At 32.9% G+C, this 20,989-nt stretch overlaps 1 protein-coding gene across 1 annotated transcript in view; it reads right to left on the bottom strand.

Moving 5' to 3' along the window:
• LOC101900301 (transcription factor collier) overlaps nt 1-20,761 on the bottom strand; it is a 92,632-nt gene extending 71,871 nt beyond the window's left edge. The window contains exons 1-2 of the mRNA XM_059126259.1: nt 19,874-20,761; nt 849-1,066 (exon numbers count right to left, since the gene is read on the bottom strand). Of these exons, the coding sequence (XP_058982242.1) occupies nt 849-1,066; nt 19,874-20,109 (454 nt within the window). The 5' untranslated portion in view covers nt 20,110-20,761. The remainder of the gene's footprint in view (nt 1-848; nt 1,067-19,873) is intronic.
• Between the last annotated feature and the right edge of the window lie 228 nt (nt 20,762-20,989).

Genomic DNA, 20,989 nt, shown 5'->3' with positions numbered 1-20,989 from the left:
ATTTTTCGGGTTTAAAACTATCAAGAGGCCAAGAAAAAATCTTCAAAAATCCACGAATAATTCACGTTTTGAGGTCTAGACACATCCTTTGAAAACCCACGTTTGGATGCTCGAAAAAAAATCTTAAAAATTCAAGTTTGAAGGCTTAAAAAGACCTAGAAATTCCGTTTTAAAATAATTAAGAAGCCTAGAAAAAATCTTTAAAAATCCAATCTTTAAAATCGAATTAAAGCCTGCGAGAGGCCTAGAAAAAATGTTTTAAAAATTGCAAAGTTTTGAGGTCTAGACTAATCCTTTAAAAATCCCCGTGTGGATCTTCGAAAATTTTTTTCCAACTTTTAATAGAAAAATTCTTATAAAAACATGTTTTAAAGGCCTAGGCTCAGAAAAATTCTAGTCCACGTTGTAAGGCCTTAATGAGGCCCAAATATCATTTTTTTTTAATTACACGATTTGAGAATGACCTGACATTTTTTTTTTAATTATACGAGTTGAGATCTGGAAGAGCTATAAAAATTCCTTAAAAATTTACATTTTTGATTTTTTTAGAAAAAATATATTTTAAAGCCCCAGGCTCAGAATATTTCTAGTCCACGTTGTAAGGCCTTAATGAGGCCCAAATATCACATTTTTTAATTACACGTTTTGAGAATGTCCTGACATTTTTTAATTATAAGAATTGAAGAGACCTGGAGGAGCTATAAAAATTCCTTAAAAATTTACATTTTTCATTTTTTAGAAATTCTTTTAAAAATCTGAGTTTTGAGGTTTGAAAAAAATTCTTAAAAATTCATTTCATAAAAATCATATTTTAAAAGAAAAAATATTTAAATAATTCTCCCACTTACCATTTGCATACAGCAGCTGCAGACGATATTGTATGCCATTATTAGTTTTCGTTGTATCCGATTCCGAATCCTTTTCGATGAAACCTATAAAGGCGGTGCGTTCGATTTCTATGGGTTGACCGGCGCGATCGTAGAGGGCGATGACAAAATGAAAGAAATTTGATTTTCGTAAATTGCTGGGCGGTTGTTTTTCAAAGTGGGCGCGGCCAATGCCGAGGCTAGAGAAAAAACAAAACAAGAAGATAAGAGAAAAATGAGAAAAAAATTAATATGGAAATTATATAATTTATCATGAGGTATTTAATAAGGTTTTTGAACTCTTTACCCCACCCAAAATTAAGTTGTTTTGCTGCGGGCAGGTAATTATGCATGTGACTAATGGTGAAATAATTATGACCCCCTCCCACCCCGTTTTTTTGGTTGAGAACAAGAAATTGTAACATATTTACATAGTTGTTACTACATATGACAAGTGATTACAGAAAAAGGACTAAAGAACTGATGGAACGGCAAGTCCTGCCTTGTCCTGTTGTTATCATGTCGTCAACTTAATTTAGCTGTTAGAGTTGTCTTGTCTCCTTGGCTAATTATGGGGTTTGGCCTTAAAACTAAACACCAAAATTTTGTTATTTTTTTGGGTGAACACCCAAAGAGAGAGAGAGAAAGAGAGTGAGAGAGCGAAGAGGAAAACAAAAATTGCCGACGTTAGGCCAATGTCAAAATAAATAAACCAAATTTATTATCACAAATAGCCAACAGTTTAACTACCGACAATTGTTGGTGTTGTTGCTGTTGCCCTTTTATTGTTTGTCCATAAAGGATATGTCGGTGTTTTATTTTTTTTTATTTTTCTAGGCTAAGTAAATATGGGAAAAACCAAGCAAACTTGCATGGAAGGGGTGCCTCCCACCATTTCTCTCTCTCTCTCTCTGGCCAAAAAGATTAAATCTATCATCGAAAGCAAACTAAACAATGCCACTAACTAACCGACAATTAAAAAGCAAGACAACATTGTCCGAAAAAAACTGCAGCATATGTAAGGCGTCATTGGAACCCCTCTCCCCCCCCCCCCCTTCTCTTCCCCTTTCCTAAACGTTTGTTAAATGTCAAAGTGGACTCATAAAAACAAGAGACCTGTAAGACTCAATGAATAACTGAATGGGCCAACGTATGGATGACAGTTATGAATATATGTAGGTATGTGTGCATGTATGTATGGACACATGTACGTATGTAAATGTGTGTATGTATGTAAATATGTTTGTCGATGGTATCATATGCAGTAGTCTTTGGCAAATAAACAAACATAAATATCACTGGCATTTTTTTTCCAAGTCAGCTTCGGCTTCAACGTCATTGTTGTTGTTGTTGCTGTTGGTTTTTCTTGTTGTTTACACACAACCATAGCCATAACCATACACTTACATATTTACACATGTAAATGTAGATTCATTTCTAAGGTCCTTTCACAAAGTGAATAGCTAGCTATGCAGAATATCACCATTCATTAAATGCCAAATTTGAAAATAAAAAAAAAAAAAAAAATTGGGAAACCAAATTCGGAAGAGCGGGGTATGAAAATTATTTCGAATTAAAAATGTTTTAAAGAAAAATTTTGATGGGGATTTCAAAAATTCCCCGGAAAATAACCTAAATTTTGAGTCCTTCTCAGTTTTTGGGGGTTTATTTTATAAACCCTGGGGGTCTATTTTATAAACCCTCATATGACTACAAAGAGGAATATATCCTTTAATACGGTCAAAATGTGTCTCACCAAAATAACGGTATCAGAGCCTAGGTCTCTTCGGGTGAGATACATTCCAATGCAATTGGAGTCGATCTAGAGGTGTCCGTAGCCATATGACTAGAGAGGGGAATATATAATATAATATGGCCAAAATAAGCCTCAATGAAATAACGGTATCAGAGCCTTGGTCTCTTTGGATAAAATCCGTTTCAGGACATTTCGAGACAATCTAGGGGTGTTATCCTTCATTCTTCCCGACAGACGTTTGTCTATTAATATGTCCGATAACTCTTGAAGCGAGTAACCGATTTGCTTCAAACTTGCTATATCGTAATATTATTATCAAATTTAGATTGAGGTCGGAGATGGGCAATAACGGACCACTCCTTCTGGTACCTCTCCCACAAAGGTAAAAAATGTCACAAAAAATAAATTACCTCGTAGAATATGAAAGGATCATTCAATTTGATGGAAACTGTGTAAAACCTAATATTTTTATGAGTACTAGCTGAGGTGCGAAAATGGGAAATATTGGCCAACCCCTTCTAGTACCTCCCCCACAACGGGACAAAAATTTGGAATAATACTAATGTGTCCAATAACTCACGAAGGGAGTATCGGATTTGCTTCAAACTTGCTACATCGTAATATTATTATCAAAATTAGATTGAGGTCGGAGATGGGTAATATCGGACCACTCCTTCTTGTACCTCCCCCACAAAGGTAAAAAATGACACAAAAAATAAATTACTTCGTAGTTGAAGAAAGGATCATTCAATTTGGTGCAAATATTGGAAATCCTAATATTTGTATGAGTACTAGCTAAGGGGGCAAAATGGGTAATAGCGGGCCACTCTATGAAGTACCTACCCCACAAAGGGGTCAAATTTTTGAATAATCAAAACGCTTATAAAATGAGAAACAAGGAGTCAATTCCTTTCAAATTAGGTAGATCCTAATATTTCTATGAACACAAGATCTGGCGTGAAGGTTGGATATATCGGAGTACCCATTCTGGTAACTACCCCACAAAGGGGGTCAAATTTTTAAATAACCAAAACGCTCATAAAAAATAGAAATAAGCATTTTATAATTTCCAAACTTCACACATCATAATATTTTTATCATCACACGATCTGGTGTGAAGACGGAACATATCGGTTCACACCTTTTGGTACCTCCCTCACAAAAGGGTCAAAAATCATAATAATCAAAACTCTCATAAAATGCGAAATAAGTATCCGATTCTCTTCAAATTTCACACATCATAATAGTTTAACTAACACAAGATCTGGTGTAAAGATGGGCTATATGGGTCAACTTCTTTTGGTACCTTCCCCACAAAGGGGTCAAAATTTGGTATAATTATATCTCTTATAAATCACATAATAAGCAACCGATTCATTCTAAACTTTACACATAGCAATATTTTTAATAACAGAATATTTAATGTGAAGATGGATTATGTTGGACCACCCCTTCTGGTACCTCCCCCACAAAGGGGTAACATTTTTGAATAATTCTAGCTCTTATATAAAGGTAAAATAAGAGTCCGATTGTCTTCAAATTTGGTTAATCCTAATACTTCAACTAAAACAAGATCTGGTGCGAAGACGGAATGGAACGGACCACCCCTTCTGGTACCTCCCTCACAAAATGGTTAAAATTTGGAATAATTACAATTCTTATTAATTGTAATCTAAGAGTCCGATTCTCTTCAAATATCACACATCTCGATATTTCCATTAACACAAGATCTGGAATGAAGATGGAGTATGGCGGACCACTCCTTCTGCTAACTCCCCCACAAAGGGGTCAAAATATTAAAATAATTAAAATGCTCATAAAATACAAACTAAGCATCTGATTCTCTTCAAATTTCACGTATCGTAATATTTCTATCAACACAAAATTAGATGTGAAGATGGATTATATCGAATCATCCTTTCTGGTACCTCCCCCACAAAGGGGTCAAAATTTGGTATAATTAAAATGCTCATAAAATGCGAAATAAGAATCCGATTCCTTTCAAATTCCGTACATCCTAATATTTCCGCGAATACAAAATCAGGTGTGAAAATGGTAGATATTCGGCCACCCCTCTGGTACCTTCCCCACAAAGGGGCCGAAATTTCGAATAACCAAAACGGTCATAAGATACAAAATAAGCATCCGATTCTATTGAAATTTCACACATCGTAATATTTTAACTAACACAAGATCTGGTGTAAGTATGGATTTGATCGGACCACTCCTTCTGGTACCTCGCCCACATAGGGGTCAAAATTTGGAATAATTCAAAGTCTCATAAAACACGTAATAATCATCCAATTCTCTTAAAAGTTCACATATCTGAATATTCTTACCAACACAAAATTAGGTGTGAAGATGGGATGTATGGGTCCATTCCTTCTGGTACCTCCCCCACAAAGGGGTCAAAATTTGGAATAACCAAAACGCTCATAAAATGCGAAATAAGTATCCGATTCTCTTCAAATTTCACATATCGCAATATTCTTACCAACACAAAATTAGGTGTGAACATGGTAGATATCCGGCCACCCCTTCTAGTACCTCCCCCACAAAGAGGTTAAAATTCGGAATAATCAAAACGCTCATAAAATGTGAAATAAGCAATCCATTTCTTTCAAACTTGGCACATTCCAATATTTCCATCAGTACAAAATCTGCTGTGAAGATGGTAGATATCGGTCAACTCCTTCTGAGGTCAAAATTTTAAATAGCCACAACGCTAATAAAATGCGAAAAACTCATCCATTTCTCTTTAAATTTCACAAATCTCAATATTTTACTAACACCAAATTGAGTCCTTGTTTTCCCTTCGCCATTAGCTTCCACCCTCGAATTTTATAGCCATCCTTCTTCTTTATTTTCGCCCAAAAAGTGTTCACATATTTGTCTTTCTAATGGCTTTGTTTGCAGTTATCGAGAACTGAATGTTGCCACCAAAAAAAAAAAAAAAAAAAAAAAAACAATATATTCTCCAAACGTTGAGTAAAATTGCTGACATTTAGGATTTGCGGTTTATTTTATTTGGGAGAGTAGGTTTTTCATGTTACTTCCAATTTTACATGGTGAGAAAAAAAAAAGAAAAACGAGTAAAAAAAGCTGGGCCGAAATTTCAATACCATCCACCATTGGGAAGGAATTTGCAAAATGTCGAAAAAAAATCCGCTGAAAAATTACATCAACATTTTTTAAATTCCGAATTTAGGGAATTTTGGGTTTAGATACCTTTACATCCAATTATCTGCCAGAGTAGGTGATGCCTATTACGATCTCTAAAATCAAATTTTGAGCTAATTCTATTAACAAATGTAGCGAAGATTATCAAAATACCGAATATCTGAAGGTATTGTTATATGGGGGGTCTATACCAAAACTTGGATCCATATGTACAGTTCTGGGCAAGAATGTTTTCTACAATTTTGAAACACATATTTCCAATTTCAAGCAAATTCGGTTTGAAATTGTAATTAAAACACCCAGAAAAATCTTAAATCTTCCCGTACAATTATATGGGTCCCATACCAACACGCGGACATATATAGCCCATTTTCAATAGGTGTAGACCTAAAACATATCTAAGAAAAATTTTATCAGTCGACTTTATTTCGTTCGGAATATAGAGCGATTTTCACAGACGAACAGGCAGAATTATGGATATGATTAAAGCGACATAGAATCTTATGCCGATCAAGAATATATATATGGACGGATATATGGGTCTAAAAAGTATATTTTAATATTTAGTCCATATACCCTCCATCCTATGCAGGAGGGTCTAAAAACGATATTTTTCCATTTTATTTCAAAATATAAAAATGTCCCTCATAAAAAGTACTTAATATTAATTTTATAATTTTTTCTACATTTTTTTGTTTGTGTTTTTTCAAAAAACAAAAATTTTCTCTCCCCAGAAATATTGAAATATTCGAAATATCTTTTATTTATTTTTTTTTTGATTTCCATTTTTGGTTATTTTTTTTAAATTTTTTATTTTCTTTTTTATATTTTCTTCTTTTTTATTAATTAATTTTTTTTTGTTGCAGACTTTTTCCATTTTATTTCAAAATATAAAAATTTTCCTTTTAAAAAGTACTAAATATTAATTTATTATTTTTTTTAATTATTTTTGTTTGTTTTGTTTTCAAAAAACACAAACTTTCTCTCCCCAGAAATATCGAAATATTCGAAATATCTTTTAATTTTTTTATATATATATATATATATATATATTTTTTGATTTCAAATTTTTGGTAATTTTTTTATTATCTTCTTTATCTTTTTTGTTTTTTTTTAACTTAAATTTTCTCTCCCCAGAAATATTGAAATATTCGAAATATTTTTTAATTTTTTTTTTTTGATTTCCATTTTTTTTTTGTTATTTTTTATTATCTCTTTTTATTTTCTTTTTTATATTTTCTTTTTTTATTAATTTATTTATTTTTTTTTTTTGTTACAAACTTTTATTCAAAATATAAAAATTTTCCTTATAAAAAGTACTTAATATTAATTTATTTTTTTAATTTTTTTTTCTTCAAAAAAAACACAAATTTTCTCTCCCCAGATTCCATTCGAAATATTTGTTTTTTTTTTTTTTTTTTTTTGATTTCGAATTTTTAGTTACTTTTTTATTTTCTTTTTTTATTTTCTTCTTTTTTATTTTATTTTCTTTTTTTTTATTTTTTTTATTTTCTTCTCTTTTATTTATTTTGTTTTTTGTTACAGACTTTTTTCTCCCACTCCCACCCCTCCTAATATCCTTAAAGGCCATACGTCTTTGTTTTGATGCCATTACAACTCAATTTAAACGTAATTATACAATGACATTAAAAGGTTACCACATTTCGTTGGTCTCTCATGAAGAGGATCCATGCGAGAGGGAGAGAGAAAAGAAGGAGTAAAGAGTACTATTTAATATGGGCTATTTAGAAATATATATATCTGTGTGTGTGAGCGTGTGTGTAATTTCGACTAGATTTATGTGAGGGAAACACCTACTTGAACTTGGTAATAATGTCTGTTAACATTTACATGTTTCGTCCTTTGGAAGGAGTTCATGTTTTAAGCAATAAACAGGACATTAGAAAGTGAGCTAACATATGGCAATTGGAAGAGGGGAGGTTCAGAAATGTTAGGAATAAACAAGGATTAAAATACAAAGAAGGATCTGTAATTTTGGGAAATTGTTTAAACAAATTTTAGATCCTGAAAATTTGTAGACCTTCTTTCAACTTCCATTTGAAACCCCCTACCATAGTATGGAATATACATTTTAGACCCCACAAAGTATTTATATTCTTGATCAGCATAAAATTCTATGTCAATTTACCGATGTCCGTCCGTCGATCTGTCTGTGGAAATCACTCTAGCATCCGAACGAAATGAAGTAGATTGATAAAATTTTACTCAAATGTATATTATGTCTGCTGGACTTTTGTTATTGAAAATGGGCCATGCAGGTCCACGTGCTGGTATAGCCCCCATATAACGGTACCTCCCGATATTCGGTATTTTGATGATTTGAGCGACATTATTCAGCGGAATTGTTTCAAATTTGGTATTTGAAATTCGAAATGGATACTACAACCGAAGGTAGAATATTGTCAGTTCAGGTCCAGATCTTCGTATAGCCCCCATACAATGGTACCTTCCCATTTTCGGCATTTTGATGATTTTAGCGACATTATTCTCCGGAGTAGTTGGAAATTACGTATTTACAGGGTGAGATAAAAAACTGCAATAAAGTCAAACGCCATAATTTTTTTTTTAAATGAAAGCAGAAAATGTCGGAAATAGCATCAAATTTTAGAATAAGTTTAGACTAGAAAAGACTTCATAATTTTGAAAATTATATCGACCTCCCAAAGACAGCCTCTATGGAGTAATTGAGTTCAAAACTGTATTTTTCGCCTATTTGAAAGAAGTATACCCTTCTCATATAAGAACTGAAGTCCTTGGAGTCCTATTGGCTTGGCCTGAAGACCAAAGGAGTTTTCAATGCAATCTCAATTTCAAAATTTTAATGCCAATCTTAATATTTAAACCAATTTTTTTGCAAATATTCAGCTATCCGATTTATTTCTTTGGGATTTTCCCCCCACTCCCCCCACCATCACTTCAATAACTCTTTAGTTTTATTCGTTGGTGTTTGGTATTAAAAATGTAATAAATGTAATTTATAGAACAAAAGATATCCAACAATTGCAGGCCATAACTTTTTAATACCAACAGCAACAGGAACAACAACAAAAACAAAAAAATTACAACAAAAAAAATATATTTTTATATTGTAAAAGTTATAAACAAAAGTTATACAACATCGCACATCACATTTATATTTATTTATATGCCTTACGATACGATACGGTTTTCGAACAGGAGCAAGGAATGCTTTTTGCAGCAGGAGCAACAATAAAAATTGGACAGATTGCAGTATGCCTCTTGTTGTTGTTGTTTTTTTTCCAATTTTGGTGCCTTTCGGAATGGCTAAAGCCAATTCTTTTGGTGCATTGCTTCAATGGGTTTGTGTGAATGGCTTTTTCCTTTTTCCCTGGTTTTTTTTTTGCTCCTGCATGGAGGGTAAGGCAACGTAACGTTTTAATTGACAAGGTCGATAGGTAAATAAATTGTATGCAAAATTTATATAATGAACGTGATTTATGAGAATATTGAGAGAGAACGAAATGATGCTTTGTGCTGGTTTTGGGTGAAGGGAGGAGAGGAGGAGAAGGAAATTTATTGGTGCCATTGCATTGGTCTTTACTGAGGAGACTTTCAGACAATGAAAGCAAGTAACAATATTTACATACAAAAATTTTACATGTCATTACAATAATTTACACTTAAATAAAATGCTTTGTAGGCAAAGAGAACAAGCGGAAGCCTGGATCCACAATTAAGGCTACCTGGACTCCGTGATAGAACATGGAACGAATCTAGGGACCCCATCCTGTCTATAAATGCTCACCGCACTGTATCTCATCTAAACAACTATATTTAGGCTTTAGTTCTTCATTAAAATCTCCCTGGACCTCAGAAGCTCCCTTAGCCGGACTCCATGGCCTTGTAATTTGTTCTCATGTAAATCTTACGAACTGATGTACGGAAAAACATCAATAAATAAGACTTCCTAGACTTTACGATGGCTATGGAATTCTGGGCCTCAACTTTTTTTTTTTGGGGAAAGCCTCCTGCATTCACATCTTAGCTATAACTGCTCATCGAACTGTAGCTCAGGAAAAAATGTATTCTAGGCATTAGTCCTTCAATAGAAACTACCTTATCAATACGACTCCCTGACCCTTAGCTCGCCTTTAAGAGATTGTCTGGGACTCATCAAGTCAATTAATTTAAATGTAGAAATTTACAGCATACTTTTAGGCGCCATTAACAATTTTTTAATATAAAAAAACATCGGAATAGACCCAAACAAAAACACTATACTATAATATATAACATCTATACAAAACAATACTACATAATATATATTTATTATACCTTTTCCAGCCTAATATCTTTGTGCGCTCCTAAAAGTATGCCATACGCAATACTTAACTGCACTACATTTCGCCTGTAAAGAATTCATAGCCCACATTTCATAAATGAGAGATTACCTATTCCCACTTCCTCCCCCCTTCCTTGTCCACCAGACTCCATGACGACTTCGCGATATTTCAGATCGTCTATAGAAATTTTCAGCTCGTCTAAAAAATTTACCTGTCCTGTAGTGATATCTTAATTTTGTTACTCTCTGTTTACATTGATTTTTTGATGGTTCGGATTGTGTTAGTGTGTTGAGAGAGAGCACTCGTACCTGTATTTGATGATTTGGTCCTCTTATAAAGAGTCGTAAGACTCTATTTACAACGAATCTCTGGAAAATTCATTAAAATTCTCTGAAAAGCTCCTTTTAGTATGGAGAAGACTACCTAGCTTTTAAATAAAAAATGTTCCCTCAAATCCCATAAAAATGAGTAATTATCCTTCAGATCCTGTATAAAGACTCCCTGAACTTTTACTCTCTTTAAAGACCGGAAAGTCTCTCTTGATTTCCGCTTGTCTATAAAAGTTCCTTAGGTATCAGTATGCCTATAAATACATAGATTTGCATACTCCTTGCAAAATTCCACTTTTTCTATAAAAAAATACACAATCTTTAACCACACCGATTTCTTGGGTTTCAGATGACCTATGTTTTTTATTTTGTCTATAAAAACTTTTTAGACTATAAGCTCTACTATTAAGAGCCCTTAGCATTTAGAATCGAAATCATAATGTTAGATAATTAGCATAGATTATTCCCCTTAATTTTTCTCATTTATAAATCCCTGAGAAAGTGTTAAAATGTTTGTCTTTTTCTGAATATCCCGTTTCATAGTGTTCTCTCTTCTCTACTTGAGAGAGAAGAAATTAACAATTTCTGTTAATCTTGTTGAAATGAGAGGAATTTTATTTTCTCCTAATTGTTCCTCTCTTCGTTTTCATTTAATGGAGATTTCTTTCTCTTCACAGTGGATGGGGACGGTTAAAAAAATTAATTTTTAAACAAATTTTAAGTTTTAAATTTTACTATTTTTTTTAAATTGAAATTATATATTTTAAAATATTCGTCAAAAGGGAGATATTGACCAGAACGGTAATATTGTCATGGTCAATGACGAATTTCAGAATTTCTACGAAAGTCCAAGTCTCACCGTTTGAAATTTTGGTTTATGGTCAGTCTTTAAGGAGTTTAATGTGGTCAAAAGGTAAGAGAGCAAAAGTGGGAATCCTATTGCGTTATTCAACAAAAGTAGTTGAAGACACCACCTTTTTGGTGAAAATATGGTATTATGAAAGTAATTTTTCGAAGCAGAGCAGATAGAATTCAATGGAATTTAATTTACCGTTCCAAGGTGCCTTCTAAACCCTTAACCAGACGATAGCGGGAGAAAAAGTTTTTGGCACACAGTAGTTGACTTTTTTTATATTTCGAAAAATGGATTAAAACTATAAATTTGAGGAAAATAATTTTTTCAATATCCTTAAATAAGAGTTCTTTACGGAATATTCTAGATTTTTCCCAAAGTTAAAATAAAAGACAATTTTTTTAAATCCCATTTTAAGTAGCTCCATTAATCATTGCCTAATTTTTTGGGTGGATGTATATCAATATTTTCAATATTTTTCAATATTTTCCTTTTAAACTTTTTTACAATTTTTAATTTTTTTTTTTTTTTTTTTGAATGATGGATTACCATTTTTTAAAATGGTATGTGTCTATTATAATTCCAAGTCGTATTCTGAATTCCGATTTTAAATGACACATTACAATGTCAGGAAATTGATGAAGTATATAGGTTGCAAATTGATCTGGAGCTCCCAACAATTCGAGAAATAAATAATCTTTCCTAAAAGTTGGTAGTATCTTCAGAAGAAGTCATCCCTACCTCTCTTTAAAAACAGGAAAAAAATAAACTATTCGTAAAAATAATTTTTTGGGATTATTTTTAAATTTTTTTGTCAAGATTTGTCTGAAATTAAACTGGAGCTCCCATAAAGCTCGAGAAATAAATAATCTTCGCCAAGAGTGGGTAGTATCTTCGGAAGTAGAGATCCCTGCGGTTTCTATCGAAAACGAAAATCATCAATTATTTTTAACAAGTAAGCAAAGGCTACAGTCGAGCGGGGCCGACCGTTGAATACCCTACAACACTATAATAAACGATACAGTTTATATAGGCAAGATACTCGAAAGAATTCCACAAGATATTGTGACAATTAATAAAAGAAAACCATCAGGTTTCGTTCTCTAATTTTCGAATAATAGCAACTTTAACTAATTTGCTCATTTCCTATTTATTGGTAGGTGTTGCACTTAAATGGTCTTCCTAGATCTGGAACCAATATTTCCCAAAGACCTATAATCTCTCAGAAGTGGCAAAAGATTAACATTTATTATTGGTTTTTGACTGAAACGCATCTATATGAGATACAGACATTTGACTATATTCTTCAACGAAATCAGCGTTAACGAAATAGTCAGAAGTGCGTCTTTCCTGTATTTGTGAATTCTCCAAAAAGTCACCGGAATGGACATTTTCGTATTTTGTCTACAAAAGTTGGCAAACTATTTCACACATTGAATATTTTTGGGATGACCATCCAAAACTGCTTGGTTTTGCAATGTCCGGTAACCCCCATAATTACGACCTGCTGACAATTTTGCAGTTTTTTGGTCCATTTCAACCCCTAAATATATGGCGATCATCTTCAAAAAGAATAGGCTTTTATTCTGACCCTCATCTTATCTCCATGCAAAATTTCGTAAGGATCGGGCCATAAATGCGATCTGTATATGATATCCTGATATTCTAACTACTTAGTTTTGTTAGCTGTAGAAATATTAATATATTAATATTAATATTATTCAAATCAAAATGAAAATATGCCAAAAATATGACAAAATTGAAAAAATATGAGAAAATTTTACAAAATCAATATTTTCATCTTTAGAGAGATATTTTTATGCGATTTTTTTCGACGTTTTATGTTTCCTGCCAAGAGGTCATTCTGAATTAATGAGAACTGTCGAAATCAGTTCAGCCGTTCTCGACATATAAGAGATTTTTCAAGCATATCTTCTTTGGTAAACATATATATCGCACATATTTTGCTATATATCCGTTTTGTTGGATGTTAACATCAATATAAAGATCAGAAGTAACCTTGTCATGGCTTTGTGATTTCGCCGGGATTTAAAATATTAGCGGTTTAATGAAAAATTTTGAATTTTTTCAACAAAAAAGATATTGTCTATTTTACCCGCTAAATATTATCCGATGACCACCCAAATAGGTAGGCTTCTTGCCAGCCCTAAACTCTAGCTACATGCGAAATTCCGCGTCGATTGGTCTATAATTGCGACCTGTAGAGCAAGTGCAAAATCAGGATTTTTTTCAGTTTTTGGTCCATTTCAACCCCTAAATATTATGCGATCATCACCAAAAGAAATAGGGTTCTATTCTGACCATAGCCCCACCTCCATTTTAAATTTCGTGAAGATCGGACCATAATTGCGACCTGTAGAGTGATTACAAATTAACATGGACAGACGGACAGACGGACAGACGGACGGACGGACATACATAGCTAGATCGACTCAGCTCGGCGAGATAGGAAGATCCATATATACTTTCCTATGTGGGAAATCAATATTTCGTGGTGTTACATAATTTTTGGGCCAATCAAACTTATAATACCCCCAACACATAGTGTTGTAGGGTATAAAAATACATTTTGTTAACATTTTTTTTCATTAGAAACCATTTTTTTTTTTTTGAATAAATCAATAAAATTTTCAAATATTTACAAAAATTAGATTTTTTTCCTACAAATATATTCTTGCATTTTTTTTATGGAAATAGTGAAAAAAAAACACAGAAAAATTTTCGTTTTATTTTCAATTATTTGTTTAATTTTTTCAATTATTTCCTAAAATTAAAATAATTCCTGTGATTTGTATCAAAAATGAAAATAATCAATTTTTTTAAAAAATAAATTTCTTGGGACTATTTTTGTAATTTTTTGTTAACATTTTATTTCATTAGAAACCATTTGTTTTTTTTAAAGTAAACAACATTTTCAAATATTTACACAAATTAGATTTTTTCTAAAAATATTTATTTTTTGGATGGAAATAATGAAAAAAAAAACAGAAAAATGTTCGTTTTATTTTCAATTATTTGCTTAATTTTTTCCATTCTTTCCTAAAATTATGTTTCAAAAAAAATATTTAACTTTAGTTCTCCACAAGAAAATTGCCTCAAAAATTGTCACCAATAAAAGTTTTCAAGTTAAAAAAAAAACTTAAAAATCTCCTAGAAGGCGTTTATGGAAAGCCAATTACTCCACTTGCTCTGGACAATAAGATTTTTTTTGGAAAAAGCGAAACAAAAACTCTTTGAAAACAACCAATGAATGCTCCTGGATGCCAGGAATTTGCATGGACACATAGGTTTTAAATAAAATATCAGGAAAAAAGAAGAGAAAAATAGCAACATTCGTAACAAAAAATCTTGGCCGTTGTGATGACCGTTTAACGATTTCAGGTATTCATCACTGTCGTCATTGTCATCAACATTGCCATTCTACTGGCTACTGGTCGTTCATCTATAAAACGGAAGCGGAAACGGAAGAAGGACATGCTAAAAGTTTCTTGTTTGTTTTACAAGGTTTTTTTTTCAATTCTGGATTGTTTTTTGTAATTTTTTTGGTATTTTTCTTTTTACAATTATTTATCGTTTTTGTTTCTGTTTTTTTTTTTTTTCACAACAATTTTTCTTTCAATTAAATCCGTCACCTTAATAATTTTTCATTTAAACTATCGGCAATCGCACGACTATTATGACTCGTGGTTCTGGCAGCAGCGTGATGCTGCTGCTGGCCACTGACATTGGTGGCTGTCGATGTTTGCATAAAACCCGCGGTCATTTTTACGTTGTTTTCTTTAATACAGTGTGTTGTTGTTGTTGTTCTAGTTAATTTTGTTGCCGTTTTCACAATAAACATCTCACTTGTTAAACATCTCTAGTTCTACTAAATTGTTTTCTTTTTTTATTTCCTTCTTTTGTGGAGGCTTAAAGCTTTTGGATTCCACAAAATATTCTATTCATTCATTGAACTTGAAAATCAACCCCCTTTTTGAAGTGGCAAAAACAAAAAACACAAAGAACAAGGAAAATAATGGACCTTTTTCCTAACATCCCCCAACCCCCACCAACAGGAATTTGAATGAATTTTCTATCCCCCCTTCGTCGAAAACGCACACAAAATAAATGTTTATCCTGAGACAATGCCGCCAAGTCCGACCATCATTACGCACATTTCTTTTTGGGGGATGCTTTAAGAAGCTTTTTATTTTCTTTTATTTTTTGGGCCATGTTTGTTTAGTGGTGGTCGTGGTGGTGGCCAAGAATACCCAAAAAAAGAAAAACAAATACCAGACTCTTATTGTCACGGCAACACACAAAAAGTTAATCAAGCCAAAGCACTTCTCGGACTAACCAGAAAGTAAACAACCTTTTCTCTCCCCTTCCCCACTCCAAAAGAAATTCTAAATTGAAACATTTGTAACTTTAAGAGAAAGTTTGCCATGTTTTGAGTGCCTACCTATATAAAAACATGCTCAAAATTGCCACTCAAAACATAACCAGCCACCCATCTGCCTTCGAAGTCTCTTTGACTTACTCATAAAACCGTCATATTTTCCCTTATCCCTGCCTTAGATGATGACAAGACAAGCGTTACATTTCTTTAGGCTATTCGTAACACTGTTCTTTACACCAACCACACCAAAAAAACGGGGGAGCCAACAACAACAAACAGCTTTGCCGATAAAAATCACCGTTAAGAAACATCAACAAAAACAAAGACTCCTAAATCTCTGAGAAAGTTTGTGTTTTTTTTTTGCTGAGAGATGCCTTGCATGCCGCCGTTACTCAGAGTTCACATGTGTGTGAGTGCGTCGGAGTCATTGTTTTGTTTTGGTTTTTTTTCGGGGGAGCCGTCGTTTAATCATGTTTTTATTGACTCGCCAGACTTGAAGTAAAGTTCAAAGTTGTTGTTGTTGCTCTATTGTTGGGGATTAAAAGAGAGCTCTCACGTGTTTTATTAATCACATGTAAATGTGTGAATATTAATGCGTTGATGTTACTGTTGTTGTTGATTTTGTAATCCATGCAAAAGGAGAAGACTTTGTCGTCAATGATATGATGATGATGAGAGATGATCTGTTTATTATTGAATTTAATGAAGAGGAATTTGGTGGGGCAAAAGAGTTGGAAATGGGAGGTGGATAAGAAAATAGAGATGGCGTAGTGACGGAAAGGGCATATAGAGTTGAAACAACTAGTTAGTGGTTAACGTAACGTAGAACAGTGGTTTATAATTGGTGAAACCCGTTTAAAGAGAAATATAAAAATATATATAAAATTAAAATAATAAATTGAAAAAAAATAATAAAAAAGAATAAAATAAATAAAATAAACACATAAAAATAAAAAATAAAATAAAAAATTCATAAAATAAATTCTAAAAATTAAAAAAAAAAATAAAATTAAAAAATTCAAAAATAATAAAATTTAGAAATAAAAAAATAACAAAGGATAAAATAACAAAATATTAAAATAGAAAAAATATAAAAACCAATGAATAAAAAAGCACAAAAAATAAAATATAGAAAAAATAGTTATAAAGAAAAACAAATGCATAAAATAAATTAAAAAAAATAATAAAATTTAAAAAAAAAATAAATTGTTAATATAATAAAATTTAATAAATAAAACTGAAAAATAAAATTGTTGTGTAGTACAATATTAAATCTATGGCTAACAAGTTAAAAGATATCAGTCGCTGATGCCAACAGATGTATACCACCCTCAGCCAATGCCCGTTTATCTAAATCACAGTGAAACCTCCCAACAGTAGACGAGGACGGTCGACCGAAGTTTGTCCACTTTAAGGATGTGACCGCCTGTGGGAGGTTAAATAAAAAAAATATTTTTTTAACAAAAGAGATCGGCGGACACCTCTTTACTATGGACCAATTTCGATCGACCGTCGCTGCCCATGGTTGGGAGTTTTCATTGTATTGTGAACATTTCGTATCTGACCTATGACGCTTTATATTCGTAAAACGTGCCAGATTTGGACTAAATCGACAACATTCTTCACCATATATGAGATGTGTGCAAAATAGTGAAATGTGAGTTATGTACCAAATATTCCACTTCATGGAATACTGATAAAAATATTGCTATGTCCAAAATTTAAAGAAAATCATACATATCCAGCTTAATGCGAATTATTTATAAACTTTTGTTGGAGAGGTGCAAGAAGGAGTGATCTGATATTATCCATTTTCACAGCAGAACTTGTGTTAGTAAAAATATTGGAATGTATGGAATTTGAAGAGAACCAGATGCTTATTCCACATTTTATGAGCCTTTTAATTATTCAAAAATTTGGTCCCTTTGTGGGGGAGGTACCAGAAGGCTTGGTCCAATATCTACCATTTTCACAGCAAATCTTGTGTTAGTAAAAATATTGGAATGTGTGAAATTTGAAGAGAATCGGGTGCTGATTGCAAGTTTTGTGAGAGTTTTAATTATTCAAAAATTTAGTCCCTTTGTGGGGGAGGTACCAGAAGGAGTGGACCGATATCTACTATTTTTACAAAAAAAAAATCTTATTAGACGAAAATTTGGGATGTACGAAATTTGAAGTCAATCGGACTATTATTTCACATTTTTTTAAGAGTTATAATTAATCAAAATTTTGACTCCTTTGTGAGGGAGGTACCAGAAGGAGTGGCTCGATACATTCCATCTTCACAGCAGATCTTGTGTTAATGAAAATATTGGGATGTGTGCAATTTCAAGAGAATCGGGTGCATATTTCGCATTTTATGAGCGTTTTGGTTATTCACAATTTCGAACCCTTTGTGAGGGAAGGTACCAGAAGCAGTGGTCCGACATATTCCATCTTCTTACCAGATTTTATATTGGTAGAAATATTGAGAACTGCGAAATTCGAAGATGATTGGGTGCTTATTTCAGGTTTTAGGATCGTTTTAGTTATTCAAAATTTTGACCCCATTGTGGGGGAGGTACCAGAAGGAGTGGACCAATGCCAACCATTTTCACAGAAGTTTTTGTGTTAGTAAATATATTGGCATGTACGAAATTTGAAAAGAATTGGAGACTTATTTCGTGTTTTACTAAGAGTTTTAATTATTCAAAATTTCGAAGCCTTTGTGGGAAAGGTACCAGAAGCAGTTGCCCGATATCTACCATTTTTGCCACGAATATTGTATCAGACAAAATATTAGGATGTGTGAAATTCGAAAACAATCGGACTCTTATTTTACAATTTTATAAGAGTTATATTTTTTTACAATTTTTACCCCGTTGTGTGGGAGGTACTTGAAGTAGTGGGCCGATATCTACCATCTTCACAGCAGATCTTGTGCTAATGAAACTATTGGAATGTACGAAATTTGAAGAGAATCGGATGCTTTTTTCACTTTTTATGAGAGTTTTAATTATTCAAAATTTTGACCCCGTTGTGGGGGAGGTACCAGAAGGATTGGTCCGATACATTCCATATTCACACCAGATCTTGTGTTGATGAAAATATTACGATGTGTGAAATATAAATAGAATCAAAAGCTTATTTCTTATTTTATGAGAGTTATAAATATTTTAAAATTTGAGCGCTTTGTGGGGGAGGTACCAGAAAAAATGGTCCCTTCTATCCGTTGTCCATACCAGCACTTGTAGTGGTTAAAATATTCAAATGTGCGAAATTTGAAGACACTCGGACTCTTATTTCACATTTTATAAGGGTTAAAAATTTTTCAAAATTTTGACCTCTTTGTGGGGTAGTGATAATCTAGCACTGATAAAAATATTAGGATTAGCAAAGTTTGGAAAAAATTGGATAATTATTTCCTTTCGCATATAGCTAAAATACTGCCAAAAAATTTTTTTTTTAAATATTCCAAAAAAAAAAAATGGTAATCTTTTTATAAAAAAAAATTGCGAAAAATTGCAGAATTTTTCATTTAAAAAAATAAGATTTTTTTTTTTGTTTTTTTTTTTTATGAAAAATTGTGTATTTTTAAGTTTTCATATTTTTTATTTTAAATATCTCACACGATTTCTTGAATTTTTTACGCCTTTTGAAGACCAGACTTTATTAATACTGATTGAGGATTTTTCGGTTTCTGTTGCTTGCCAAAATCTTCATAATTTTTTTCAGTTAAAAAAAAACAGTACTAAATTAAAAAAAAAAAACAGAACTAGTTGTTCCTAAATTTTTTCATTTTTTTTTTTTTTGAAACAGGATCTACTAATTTTGCATTTTTTTTTTCGATATCATAAAGGAAAAATCGGTTATCGTAGTAAAAAAATTACATTCTTGTAGTTTTGCCGTTTATAAACCATTTTTTGGGACATTTTTTACCGAAATATTTTTTTTTTGTAATTTAACCTCCAACCTAATTATGGTATTATTGCAAGGGAATGTTGAATATTCTCCGACTATTTTCCAATTTTAGTGGGGTTCATGTCTTCCTAAGACTACATTTCCCCCTACGGCATGATCAATCAAAACGATCCCCGAAATGTGTTGCAATTTCCAAATTTTTACATATTTTCTTTTCAATTTTTTAAAACTATTCCCCTTATTTCTTTTTTCGAATAATACATACTTGCTCTGATCCACCACCGGCTGCATCCAGGCCCTGGCGCCCAACGGTTCCTCCTTCAGCGAGGTCATGGGTCCACGCGGCTGATTTAAATCGGCGGCTGTTGGTGGCAGGCCAAACATAAGGCCGCTGGCGGTGCGTGGTGCCGCTGTGGGATACAATTTGCGGCCCCATTCCAAATCCAAGGTGGGCCAGGGTGAGGCCGAGCTGAAACCCGGCACAGGTTCATCGGAACGCATAATGATTGATTAGTTTTTTTTTTTTTGGCAACAAAAACAAATAACACTAAATACCAATTTGATTTTCTCAAAATACTTTTGATTGTTGTTGTTTGGATATTTTCACTTTTAGTTTTGGGGCCGACACAGAGAGAGAGAGTGAGAAACAAAACTTAAAATTGACACTTGGCCTTAAGAGAATTGATGATATTGGCTGCTTGTTGTTGCTGCTGTTGTTATTGGGATTTTTGTGGGTGATAATGAGCCAATGGTTGACTCAGTTGCTGTTTTGTATTTTATCAATGGCCCTTGGAGAATTTCGATAATTTTTTCAAATCACCTATTTTCTGTCTGATGATATGTTGTACAATTCTCTCACACACACACACCAATTCACATTCATGTAACACACATTTACACACACTGGTTTTGGTTTGGTTCTGGTTTTTTTTTTTTTTTGCTTTTGGTCACAAAACAATTGTAAGCGCGATCTACCGTCCCGAGTGGCAGTTAAACCCCAACTGAATCCGCAATGTGATGTTATGAAACGACGACAATCTTATGTTGCGAGACGTCGATGCCGTTCCTAGCTTCGTTGTTTTGCGTTGTGTTCACTTGCTCGTTCAGTCACCAGCAGCAGCGCACTACAAACTGCTAAACACAGAGCAGGGAAGCATGAATGGTCATGCCATCATCGAAGAACGGTACCACGACGCACACACAACCCGGCAGCAACAACAACAACAACTACGACACCAAAACAGAACAGCACCAGACCAGTGGTGGATGGTTGGCTGGCTGGCTGTTTGGCACAAAAGGCGTTGGCAATAGCATTGCTGTCTAGAGTGTATGCCTGTGTGTGTGTAAGGATGTGTGCGTGTGCTAAGAGACAAGGCTAGCA

This window comes from Musca domestica, unplaced genomic scaffold, assembly GCF_030504385.1.
Source record: "Musca domestica strain aabys unplaced genomic scaffold, Musca_domestica.polishedcontigs.V.1.1 37, whole genome shotgun sequence".
Taxonomy (NCBI): Eukaryota; Metazoa; Arthropoda; class Insecta; order Diptera; family Muscidae; genus Musca; species Musca domestica.
This window is presented reverse-complemented; position numbering and strand designations above follow the sequence as displayed.